General features: G+C 37.3%; 1 protein-coding gene across 10 annotated transcripts in view; it reads left to right on the plus strand.

Moving 5' to 3' along the window:
• Positions 1-13580, plus strand: part of fry (microtubule binding protein furry) — a 289484-nt gene that overhangs the window by 60606 nt on the left and 215298 nt on the right. For all 10 annotated transcript variants that reach the window (XM_075304475.1, XM_075304474.1, XM_075304479.1 and 7 more), the window contains 5 exons: positions 3690-4030; positions 4113-4251; positions 4328-5458; positions 7827-7953; positions 8034-8238. In XM_075304475.1, coding sequence (XP_075160590.1) covers positions 3690-4030; positions 4113-4251; positions 4328-5458; positions 7827-7953; positions 8034-8238 — 1943 coding nt within the window. The remainder of the gene's footprint in view (positions 1-3689; positions 4031-4112; positions 4252-4327; positions 5459-7826; positions 7954-8033; positions 8239-13580) is intronic.

Below are 13580 nucleotides of genomic sequence, written 5' to 3' on the forward strand. Positions count from 1 at the left end.
TCGAGCGATAAATCATAAATAAAATTTTTTGAAGTTTCCTTTAAATTGCTTCAGATTTAAACGTTTCCCATATTTTTTACTAACATTGTGTTCCACCCTAGTGCATTAGCCGACTTAAATTTTGAGTCTATAGATTTTGTAGAAGTCTATCAAATTCTTCCAGTTCGAGTAATATTTAAATGTATGTATTTGGGACAAATCTTTATATATAGCCCCCAACACATTTGACGGATGTGATATGGTATCGAAAATTTAGATCTACAAAGTGGTGCAGGGCATAATATAGTCGGCACCGCCCGACTTTAGACTTTCCTTACTTGTTATGTTATATGCTCTGGTACTTCAGCTTGTGGCCAGTTCGAGGAACTCTGCGACTAAGGTGGGGTGCGTCCAGAGTGATCTGGTGGTAAGTTGGGTTGGTTTAGCAGGGCAAGAGAAAAGATGACGCGTATGGCCCTTGGTTGCAAATTGGACATACGTTAGCTACGCTGTTATCAATCACTGATAAGTAGGAATTGAGGCGGCTGCACTTGCCTGATCTTAATTGGGCTAAAACTACCCTCGTCTGCCGTGGGAGGTCTCTTTCATCCGGTGCTATGGCCGGTGGACGGACTTCGAGAACAGGATTAACCTTGTAGCTTCTCACCGCTTCAGCTACAGTATCCTCATCAAGTTCACCACTGTGGTATCACAATGGCCTGAATATTCTAAGTGAGCCTGATACATCGGCTGCCACATACTGTATCCTCATGAATCCTGTTCAAACCTGCCTGGTACGCTGCATGATCTAGAGACTCCCTTTTGAAACGCTGGATCTCGCGCTCCAGATGATGTATATCAACCCTTACGTTCCTGGGTGGGTGGTTTTGTATCCATGAGATGGTGGTTTGGATGATTACTGCGATAACAACCCAGGAGATACTGCTTTGACAAAATATAATTGTGTCTTCGCACAGGGATGATCTTTGTCTCCACATAAAGCTGATCCAGGGGTGTGCTGCGGAGACACCCAGTCGCAGTTCTAAGGGCAGCGTTCTGGCAGGTCTGTATGTTATTCCACTGCGTGTCACTGGTCTGGTGTGTCCACACTGGAGCTGCATAGTTTACCACTGACCGGCCAATTGCCTTATAAGTAGTTAACAAGGTTTCTTTGTCCGCACCCCAAGTACTGCCGGCAAGTGACTTGAGGACTTTGTTTCTACCGCGGATCTTATTACATATTGCAGTGGCTGGGCAGATGCCCTGAAAATGCTGTCGAATGTTACCCCGAGTATATTGGAGTAGTTTACTGTCGGAATTATTTCGCAATCGATTCTAACATTCAACTGCCTACGCACTTCCGCCGCCCATATAGTAAACAGTGTGGCTGAGGATTTGGTGGCAGATATCCTTAGATTTCTAGCAGTGAAATAACTGGTAAGATCAGCAATGTAGACGTTTAAACGATCGCATATGTCATAAACAATGGGCCCGAATGCCATGATTGTACAGTCGTCCGCATATGATACAATCTCGACGCCGTCAGGAGGGGGTGGAATCGAGGACAGGTAGAGGTTAAATAGTGCCGGAGATATCACACCACCCTGGGGAACTCCCTGTTTAACTCTACGGGGTTTTGACTTTTTGTCCCTGAATTCCACGTACGACTGGCGTCCACACATATAATTCAGAACCCAACGTTTCGTTCCGACTGGTAGGGACGTATTCTCAATGTCGTCGAATAATTTGGCATGGACCGTCCTATGACACGGCTTGGGCTGATTAAGTCCCCTATTGATATGTGTCGAAATGGCATGTAAGGATGTCGTCGTACTGTGTACCTTACGGAATCCATGTTGATGGTGGGCAGCTGGAAAATTCTCCACAAGGCTGGGGAGGAGTAGTGCCTCAAGTGTCTTGGCTACTGGCGAGAGAAGGGATATCGGTCTGCACGATTCACCTTTACTCGAAGTGACTGTAATTGTCGAATATGGTAAGAACGAAGGACTAACCACAAGTGGTACATTGATCTAATCACCATATCGGGGATTCACCGTCTATGAAAGAGGCTATATGGTGTTAATCCTGCTCTTATAGTTCGCCCAATACAGGAGATAAGCCTACTTATGATATCTGGAAATGAGTACAGTTTGAAGAAGTCTCATTTGAATTTAAAGCTCAGATGAACTTCGCGATCTGTAAAAAAACGGACTGACCAGATTTGTCCAATGAGACTTATGGGAATGTTTGTGGATACCATAATTGTCTCAGTTAACTACATTCACAGGCCATGATCAAGGATCTAGAGCGATATGATGGTGCGACGGATAGGTTTTGCTGGACAATCAACCATGTGTCTCATCTGTAATCAAGAATCAGATGGGACACACGTTTAGCTGCGCTGCAGCTTGCAATTTTCATGCGATTTGTATGAAATTGGAAGACTGGCGATATTTTCGGTCAACAAAGTAGTGGGCCGAATATGGTGTATGTCGGTCCAGGTTTAGATATGGCCCCCATATTGGTAGATCTCCCGATTTGACTTTTTGAGCATGTAGATACTCCATTTTTCATCCGATTTAGCTGAAATTCAAAATTTAAAGGTATTTTAGGTCGACAAAGAGTTGTGGCGAATATGCTGTATAACGGTCCACGTTTTGTATATCCCCCATATAGACAGATCTCCAGATTTGACTTCTTGGGCTTCTAAACATCGCAATTTTTATCCGATTTGCCTAAATATATAGACATATTTTAGGTCCACAAAGAGGTGTACTGAAGATGGTATGTATAGGTCCATGTTTTGGTATAACCCCCTTTTAGACAGGTATCCCGATTTTACTTCTTGAGTTTCTAGAGACCCCCAATTTTTATACGAAATTCAAAATGTATATGTATTTTCGAGATGTTACGAATAGGGTTTATGCCGGTCCAGGTTTTGATATAGCTCCCGTATAAAGCGATCCTCTATTTGGGGTCTTGAGCAGCTATATACCGCAATTTTCAGCGATTTGCCTGAAATTGGAAATTTAGCAATTTTTTAGGTCCACAAAGAGATGTGCCGAATATGGTGTGTATCGGTTCATATATTTTTATATATACCCCATGTAGACCGACCACGGTCTATATTTCCGTGTGGCACCCATATAGACCCATCTCCCGTTTTGAATTCTTCGACCTTTATACACCACAATTTTTATCCGATTGTAAATTGTAAATCTATATAATCCTAATATAGACCGGTCTCCCTATTTAACTTCTTGAGGAGATAGAAGGCGCACTGGTCATCTAAATTGCCCCAAACTAGAAGTAAAAATTTACTCCTCGTGCTCCTTCGAGTAATGGGGGTAAACATCTACAGAAATTAGATTTCAAATCATATGAAACGCGTTATTCTATCGGATTTTCGAGCACATTTTGAAGTGATATTTATGATTCCATTAAAACTAAAACAAAACTGGTTCTTATATATCCAGAATCTGGTGAAGCCTCCATATGTAGTAATCATAACAGTAACTTCAGGAAGATTGCCATTTGCTAGGGAGAATTTCTGTCATCAAATCCACCTGAAATTCTATTCTATTTAAGTCATGGTAGTGTGTATTTAAGATTTGGCCGGGCCGAACTTAATGACGTATAAACTTGTTTAAAGATATTTTTTGTTTAATTTTGTCCTTTTTTAAAGATATTTTTTTGTTGTTTCATTTTAGGCTGTCAAGAACGAAGTCAATGTTCCCTGCGTTAAAAATTTCGTCGAATTGCTGTATATGCAAACGCTTGATGCCTCGACCAAATCAAAACATCGTTTGGCTCTCTTCCCATTGGTCACATGTTTGCTGTGTGTATCGCAAAAGACTTTCTTCCTATCCAATTGGCATTATTTCCTGGCCATGTGTTTGAGTAATTTGAAAAATCGCGATGCCAAAATGAGTCGAGTAGCCTTGGAATCATTGTATCGTCTTCTATGGGTCTATATGATACGCATTAAATGTGAATCGAATTCGGCGACTCATTCACGTTTACAGAGTATTGTTAACTCGCTGTTTCCCAAGTAATTGAAATAATATTTATGAGAGCTATTTTCTCGCTCCAATGGTAGTCTAATGATGGTTTTTTGTCTCTTTTTTTTACAGAGGTTCTAAGGGTGTGGTGCCTCGGGATACACCATTGAATATATTTGTAAAAATTATTCAATTTATTGCCCAAGAGCGTTTAGATTTCGCCATGAGGGAAATTGTCTACGATCTGTTATGTGTTGGAAGGCCAATAAAAGTAAGTGTAATGCAAAAGATCCATGCGATGTTTGGAAAAATTGGTAAGCCCTATGTTGTTTTTTCGTCTACTTCAGCTTATTCTCAATCCAGAACGTATGAGTATTGGCTTGAGAGCTTTTCTGGTCGTAGCAGATTCTTTGCAGCAGAAAGATGGTGAACCGCCCATGCCTCGCACTGTGCCTGTTCTACCCTCGGGAAATACGTTGCGTGTGAAGAAGACCTACATCAATAAAATGCTTACAGATGATACCGCACGCAGTATTGGTATGTCCACATATTTTCCACATGTACGACGAGTCTTCGTGGACATTCTACGCGCCCTTGACGTTCACTATGGCCGCCCATTGATGATGACTAATACGCAAAATCAAAATAAGGAACCAGACGAAATGCTCTCGGGCGAACGTAAACCTCGCATTGATCTCTTTCGGACATGTGTGGCAGCAGTGCCTCGTCTCATACCCGATACAATGACATCTCAAGAATTGGTAGATCTTCTCTCACGTCTAACTGTCCACATGGATGAAGAATTACGCATGCTTACCCATCAGTCCTTACAAACATTGGTCATTGATTTTCCGGATTGGCGTCAGGATGTCGTGCACGGTTACACTCAGTTCCTGGTGCGCGATGTCACCGACACCTATCCGCAACTCTTGGAGAACTGTACACGCATGCTATTTGTATTCCTAAATATATGGCGTTGTGCCATCTCAGTTAATGGTGGCAATGGTGTAAATAATATAAAAACACCCACAACCACATCTATTGTGAATACAACGAATACCACTGCAAGCGCTGTTCAAGGCTTAGGGGGTACAGCAGCAACTGGCCTTGGTGCAGTTGGAACAGGTGTCATTGTGGGTAAAGATACGGCCACCAGCCAATTGTCAAGTGCTAGTAATATCAAGAATATGAATACAAACTCAAGTGCTACATCCAGTATTACCTCCAGTGGCATGTCCAGTATAACTCAAGCAACAGTGATCAATTTATCTGATGCTGGTAAAAAGAATGAAATTCCCTTGGCCACCACATTACATTTTGTAGAGGGACATGCTTTGGTTCTGCTGTGTAATTATCGTCCATATTTGCGCAAATTGGCGGCTATGATTTTGAAAGAGGTTAAAAATCTAATGAGGGCATTAGGTTTGCCGGAGACGGAACCGCCATTATTGGATGTTATTGATAAATGCTGTCCGCAGGTAAGGTCCGCTATAACACTTTGTACTCTGCCAGATATCAGATGATATATAAAAGAAGAAATGTTGAAATGATTAGAACTCTTGTCTTTAACGCAGAAATTCGTGGTAATTCTGTGTTATTTAAATTTAATCAATGTGCTAGTTTGTTATTTGAACTCGCCCGTCAGAAAGCATCTTGCCATTGATTCAAAACTAAAAACAAAAATACATAAAAAATTAAAATAGGTCGCAGTCTAGGTCGCAGTTTTTGTCCAATCGACTTCAAATTTGGCACAAGTATGTGTTTTGGCTCAGAATAGAACGCTATTGATTTTGGAAGAAATCGGTTCAGATTTAGATATAGCTCCCATATATATATATATATATATATATATATATATTTCGCCCGATATAGACTTATATGGCCCTAGAAGCCAGAGTTTTACCTTAATTTGCTCAAAATTTTGCACAAGAAGAACAATTAGTACTATAGTAGAGTGTGCCAAATTTTACTGAAATCGGTTCAGATTTAGATATAGCTCCCATATATATCTATCGCCCGATATGGACTAATACGGTCCCAGAAGCCAGAGTTTTAACCCAATTTGGTTCAAATTTTGCACTAGGAGTACAATTAGTAGTGTAGTCAAGTGTGCCAAATTTTATTGAAATCGGTTCAGATTTAGATATAGCTCCCATATATATCGTTCGCCCGATTTACACTCATATGACCACAGTGGCCAATCTTTTACTCCGATTTAATTGAAATTTTTCACAGGGAGTAGAATTAGCATTGTTGCTATGCGTGCCAAATTTGGTTGAAATCGGTCCAGATTTAGATATATGTCCCATATAAAGCTTTCGCCCGATTTACAGTCATATGACCACAGAGGCCTATTTTTAACTCCGATTTAGTTGAAATTTTGCACAGGGAGTAGAATTAGCAAAATTTGGTTGAAATCGGTTCAGATTTAGATATAGCTTCCCTATATATGTTTTTCCGATTTCGACAAAAATGGTCAAAATACCAAAATTTTCCTTGTAAAATCGCCACTGCTTAGTCGAAAAGTTGTAAAAATGACTCTAATTTTCCTAAATTTCTAATACATATAAATCATAAATAAACTAATTGCTTCAGATTTAAATGTTTCCCATATTTTTTACTAACATTGTGTTCCACCTTAATGCATTAGCCGACTTAAATTTTGAGTCTATAGATTTTGTAGAAGTCTATCAAATTCTGTCCAGATCGAGTGATATTTAAATGTATGTATTTGGGACAAACCTTTATATATAGTCATCAACACATTTTTTTTTTTTAAATAATGTGTGATTTTTAAGAGCTATGGGAAAATTACAAAACGAAATCACACAACATTCAAACAAATGCATGAAATCTGTACCCGACCCCTTTTTTTTGTCGGCAGCGGCTGGCACAAAATTTTTGCCCCCGGCGGCAGCGGATTGACGGCTAAGCCGATATGAATTTGCCCATTCGGCGGCGGAGAATTATCCATTATAAAATCAATTTGAAGTTATTCGAATGGTAATGAGATTAGTTGTATAACCAATCTTACAATCAAATTTACCTTTCGTTAAAATTTTCTGCGCTAAATTTTTACAAAACTGTTATAGAAGTTTGAAATTAATTGATTGTGGGTGGAAGATTCAAAATTTTGGCAAAAATACGACAATTATTAATACATTTTTCTGATGTAAATCGATATTTTTGATAAATTTGGGGCTAAATTTGAGTCGAGATGAGTCCATATATTCGTCGGCGGCGTCGACTGGCGGCGACTGAAATCAGCGGCGCGACTCGGCGGCTTCATTCTCTGGATAGTAGGGTCCATAATGTTTGAGGTTTATTTCATGCAAATGTTGACAGCGATTGCGCCTTAAATGGCATACTCTTTCTAACTAAAGGGGTTAAATCGCACGATCAAACGGGCTGATTGACCGGTCCCGAAACTCAAGCATTTCACTTGGAGAAAGAAATCGAAAAAAGTAGAGAAAAAGTTGAGCAACAAAAATTTTAAGTTGTTTCACAAACATTTCATTAAGCGCACATAGGGATCCCTTCCAAATCATTTCACTTCCGACGCAGTTCTTTTGAACAAGTCTTAAAAAGCCCGGTGGACGGTTTAAGAGAAAAAGAAAATTTGAACAATTAAATACCGCAGGGTAGAAACTCAATAAAAAACAATGAAATTAAAATTGTCGTTCCAGGTCGATTTTTTATTGAATGTTATTAATGTTTCCAGGAAAATTATTTTATTGCACATAAATGTAATTTTTTTATTAAACTTTTTGGCAGAGTAATTTTGCTGTTCTGGTGAAATAAATTATAGTAGGTTTAATGGTAATTAAAATTATTCTCATTTTGCAGGTCTTGGAAAAATGTTTACCATATCTACCTCAAACTGAAAAGACTGCTATCCTTAATGCCACCCAAATTGATTTACAATGGATTGTTGAACGTACAAGTGGTGTGTGGTTGGGTGGTCTAACCGATGGTATGTGTATCTGTTGGATGCTAATGCAACTGAATGCATTTTTAATTGAAAATTTCTCATCTCTTGTGTATTTGCCATAGACAATTCGAAATCATCAACATCCACACTCAATCTGTCACAATCGAGTGGTACACCTCAGCCTCAGCAATTCGATCCATGGGCGGTTTGTTTGTTTGGATTTTTGGAAAGAGACCGTATATTACAAAAATGTCCCTCTGTAGTAGCACAAGCATGGCCAATTTGCTATGCCCGACTAACAACATTGTACAGTGTGATAGATCCAACGTAAGTAGAATATGGAAATTTTGTTTGCTTAAAATATAAAAAAATATATATATATAATATATACGGTATGTTATGGTATTCCGAGAAATGTAGTCGTAATTAAAATTCGTTATTTAGTAGTAAACTAATAATGGGTTAGATGGTGTTAATGTCATTGTATTCAGAACTCATACAGTATTAGAGGGCTGCATTGAATAAATTTTCACTGCGTGTATGAAATTCGCTTACTATCTACACTATCTTTCTTTCAGAGCGCAAATAATGCTGTGAACAGAACACTTGCTTATCAAATACCAACGAGTTCTTATCCACAACAATATTTGTTCCGAAAAAGGTACATCTAAAAATGTAGATACTATAGAAAGAATACAAAATGTATTTTGTTAAATTCACATGGTACCTCGAGTATTTCTCAGTTATACGCAAAACAAATCTTTACATTCCCAGCAAAAAAATTTGGAAGTTCTTCCAAAGGCACAACTTTAAAAGCACTTCTAGAAGATGCACTCCCAATGATGTTCTTTATTTTAACTACCCATGAAGTTCTTTTAATTCAATTTTTTATAACTTGGTTTTTTCTTACTTTTTATGGGTAATTTTAACTTTTTTTGTTTTAAGTAGGTTAAAAACAGAGTAAGAATTTATAAAATGGTACAAATCTTTTAAATTTTGTCGAAAAAATGCTAAATCTATTCCGAAAAAATTGTGATGTTTTGAAAATATTTGAGGATAAACCTTTCCGACAATCGTTAGAATCCATTAAAAATTATAAAAAATTATTTATTTTACAAAATATCGCAGAATTTTTTGATTTATATCCAAAACATTGCATTCGGATCACACCTAAAAAAGTGATGCAAATTCAGTGCAACGGCTGTTGAAATGGAGAACTTCCGTCCTATGACAAGCCCATGTTAAATTCATCGCTTCTGCGTCAATTTTGCACCACTTCCGGATCCAAAAAGAACATTTTCACTACTTTTTTGGCGACACTTTTTTTGCTGGGTTGTTTCGATCTGGCAACTCCTTCATATAGAAACAGGTGTTCAAAAAAGACGCATCCGCAATTTTTTTACAATGGAAAAATTAGAAATGCGTATCGGGACTAGAAATTCATAATGATATGGTGAATGTGTTAGGTGAAAGTGCTTCTTCATATGCAACAGTAAAAAATTGGGTTGCTGAATTTAAACGTGGTCGTACAAGCATTGAAGATGAACCACGTAGTGGACGTCCAAAAACAGCAACAACAACAGAAATTGTAGCCAAAGTGCATGATATGGTATTAAATGATCGACGAATAAAAGTGCGTGAAATTTCTAATATCATGGGCATCTCAAATGATCGAGTCCATTTAATTTTGCATGAAGAACTACAGATGAAAAAGCTTTCTGCAAGATGGGTGCCGCATTTGTTAACAGTCGATCAAAAACGCATAAGTATGAACATTTCTCAAGCTTTTTTTGGACCGTTTTAAGCGAAATAAAATGGATTTTAAGCGTCATTTCATAACTGTTGATGAGACATGGATCCATCACTATACTCCAGAGACAAAAGAACAATCCAAACAATGGACTGAAGCTGGAGGAAGTGCCCCAAAGAAGGCAAAAACAATTCAATCGGCTGGTAAGGCAACGGTTTTTTGAGATTTCAAAGGTATTTTATTGATTGACTATCTGCAAAAGGGTAAAACAATAAATTCAGAGTACTAGTGCAACCTTTTGGATCAATTAAATGTACAAATTCGAGAAAAACGTCCTGGCTTACAATACAAAAAGAAATATTTTTTCATCAAGACAACGCACCAGCGCACAAGAGTGTTTTAACAATGGCTAAAATCAACGAATTAAAATACGAGTTGCTTGACCACCCACCTTATTCTCCTGATTTAGCTCCCAGTGACTTTTACTTGTTCCCAAATCTAAAAAAAATCCTTGCTGGCAAACGTTTTACCTCAAATGAAGATGCAATTACAGTTGTAAACCACTATTTTGATGACCTTGAGGAAAACTATTTTAATCCAGGGATAGAATTGCTAGAAAAGCGTTGGAATAAGTGTATTGAAGTTTCAGGAGATTATATTGAAAAATAAAAATATTTTTGAAAAACTAACTATTATCTTTCATTGATAGACTAAGAAGTTTCCGAACCGCCCCCGTATATTGGTGGTATATTTCTGAGTATATATTTTCTTCTATGAGAGGGTATAATTTCGTGAGTTGTACTTGAAAAATACAAGAGAACATCATAAGCGTAGGAAGGCCTCTGGGGAGGGGGCTTAGACCCCCCCAGAATTTGAAAACCTATTTACGATTTTACATTTTTATAAAAATTAAAATAGTATATACTCGTACAACGCACAAAGTTTCACTAAAGACTTTCATGCACAATCGAATTACTTGGGTTGTGGTAGAAGTCTGATATTTATGAAATAAGGCTGTGGTTGAACTTATGATTTAGTTGAATAAAAAATAGTAATTGATATTAAAACTATTATTTCATAAATAAATATCTTAATAATGCTGCAAAAAGGCGTCGCCAAAAAAGAAGTGAAAATGTTCTTTTTGGGTCTGGAAGTGGTACAAAATTGGCGGAGAAGCGATGAATGTAATATGAACTTGTCATAGAACGAATGTCCACCGTTTCAAAAACCGTTGCAATGAATTAAAAAATTTGTGATATTTTCCCAAATAAATAATTTTTATACTTTTTTATGATTTTTAATGCATTCTAACGCTTGTTTGAAACGTTTTTTCAAATATTATCGATTTTTCTATAATGGATTTAGCATTTTTGTGGCAAAATTTGAATAATTTGTACCATTTTATTTATTCTTACTCTTTTTTTAAACTATTTGAAAAAAGAAAACAAAAAATTACGCATTAAAATATAAAAAAATGAAGTAAACAAACTTCCTGTGTAGTTAAAATAGTTAACTTCTTTGTGAGGACATTTTTGGAAGTGCTTTTAAAGTTGTGCCTTTAGAACAACTCCCAATTTTTTGCTGGGAAAAGTGTGGAACTACCCTACGGGAAATGGATCAACCACATAACTGGTACAGGACTAGTCCCTGGTGTGTATGGACCAGTCCCTGTTCTGATCAAAACGTATGGAAGGGACCGTCCACTTTAACATGGGTTCGTCATTGACGGAGTAAACTTACATTTTAGGACGCGTCTTGGACTCATCCCAAAGGACACGTCCTGGGACAATTTAGCAGGAGCAACCCATAAACAGGTCCTCAGGAACCAGTCTCGGACAAACTCTTAGAAATCTCTTTCAATTTGGGCTCCTAATCGAATCCGAAATGAAAAAAAAACTTTTGAAATATGTCGAACCAGTACCAGTTCTGTGATAGGTCCGTCAGTGGCAATTTGCACCAATTTCCCGTAGGGCACTTTTAGTTGCTTTATTATAAATTGATTGTCGAGTTATTTTGATGTCTATTTTTTTATTCAATTTTATGGAATAAAACATTATTTGAACCTATAAGGTCAGTCTATAAAGATTTAGCTAGGGGGGCTATAGCCCCCCCTAGGAAAATTGTCTAGCTACGCTAATGGAGAACATCATATTTTTCTGGTTTTAATAACGCTTTCTGAAAATCTAAAAATGTGGAGTATAATTTTGTTCAATTTTCGCACGAGATAGTGCATTCTTCCTATAAAACAGTTTACTTTTTATACCCTCCATCATAGGATGGGGGTATATTAACTTTGTCATTCCGTTTGTAACACATCGAAATATTGCTCTAAGACCCCATAAAGTATATATTCTGGGTCGTGGTGAAATTCTGAGTCGATCTAAGCATGTCCGTCCGTCCGTCCGTCCGTCCGTCCGTCTGTTGAAATCACGCTAACTTCCGAACGAATCAAGCTATCGACTTGAAACTTGGCACAAGTAGTTGTTATCGATGTAGGTCGGATGGTATTGAAAATGGGCCATATCGGTCCACTTTTACGTATAGCCCCCATATAAAGGGACCCTCAGATTTGGCTTGTGGAGCCTCTAACAGAAGCATATTTCATCCGATCCGGCTGAAATTTGGTATATGGTGTTGGTATATGGTCTCTAACAACCATGCAAAAATTGGTTCACATCGGTCCATAATTATATATAGCCCCCATATAAACCGATCCCCAGATTTGGCTTGCGGAGCCTCAAAGAGAAGCAAATTTCATCCGATCCGGCTGAAATTTGGTACATGATGTTGGTATATGGTCTCTAATAACCATGCAAAAATTGGTCCATATCGGTCCATAATTATATATACCCCCCATATAAACCGATCCCCAGATTTGGCTTGTGGAGCCTCTAAGAGAAGCATATTTCATCCGATTCGGCTGAAATTTGGTACATGGTGTTGGTATATGGTCTCTAACAATCATACAAAAATTGATCCACATCGGTCCATAATTATATATAGCCCCCATATAAACCGATCCCCAGATTTGGCTTGCGGAGCCTCAAAGAGAAGCAAATTTCATCCGATCCGCCTGAAATTTGGTACATGGTATTGGTATATGGTCTCTAACAACCATGCAAAAATTGGTTCACATCGGTTCATAATTATATATAGCCCCCATATAAACCGATCCCCAGATTTGGCTTGCGAAGTCTCCAAGAGAAGCCAATTTCATCCAATCCGGTTGTAATTTGGAACATGGTGTTAGTATATGATCTTTAACAACCGTGCCAGAATTGGTCCATATCGGTCCATAATTATATATAGCCCCCATATAAAACATTCTCCAGATTTGACCTCCGCAGCCTCTTGGAGGAGCAAAACTCATCCGATCCGGTTCAAATTAGGAACGTCGTGTTAGTATATGGTCACTAACAACCATACCAAAATTGGTCCAATTACACAAAAATTGGTCCATATCGGTTCATAATCATGGTTGCCACTAGAGCCAAAAATAATCTACCAAAATTTTATTTCTATAGAAAATTTTGTCAAAATTTTATTTCTGTAGAAAATTTTGTAAAAATTTTATTTCTATAGAAATTTTGTTAAAATTTTATTCGGTTCATAATAAAATTTTCATCATTGTCATAATTTTATTTCTATAAAAAAATTTGTCAAAATTTTATTTCTATAGAAAATTTTGTTCAAATTTTATTCGGTTCATAATCATGGTTGCCACTCGAGCCAAAAATAATCTACCAAGATTTTATTTCTATAGAAAATTTTGTCAAAAGTTTATTTCTATAGAAAATTTTGTTAAAATTTTATTTCTATAGAAATTTTTGTCAAAATTTTCTTTCTATAGAAAATTTTGTCAAAATTTTTATTTCTATAGAAAATTTTGTGAAAATTTTATTTCTATAGAAAATTTTGT

The sequence above is a fragment of the Haematobia irritans genome, chromosome 4 (genome assembly GCF_050003625.1).
Source record: "Haematobia irritans isolate KBUSLIRL chromosome 4, ASM5000362v1, whole genome shotgun sequence".
Classification (NCBI taxonomy): Eukaryota; Metazoa; Arthropoda; class Insecta; order Diptera; family Muscidae; genus Haematobia; species Haematobia irritans.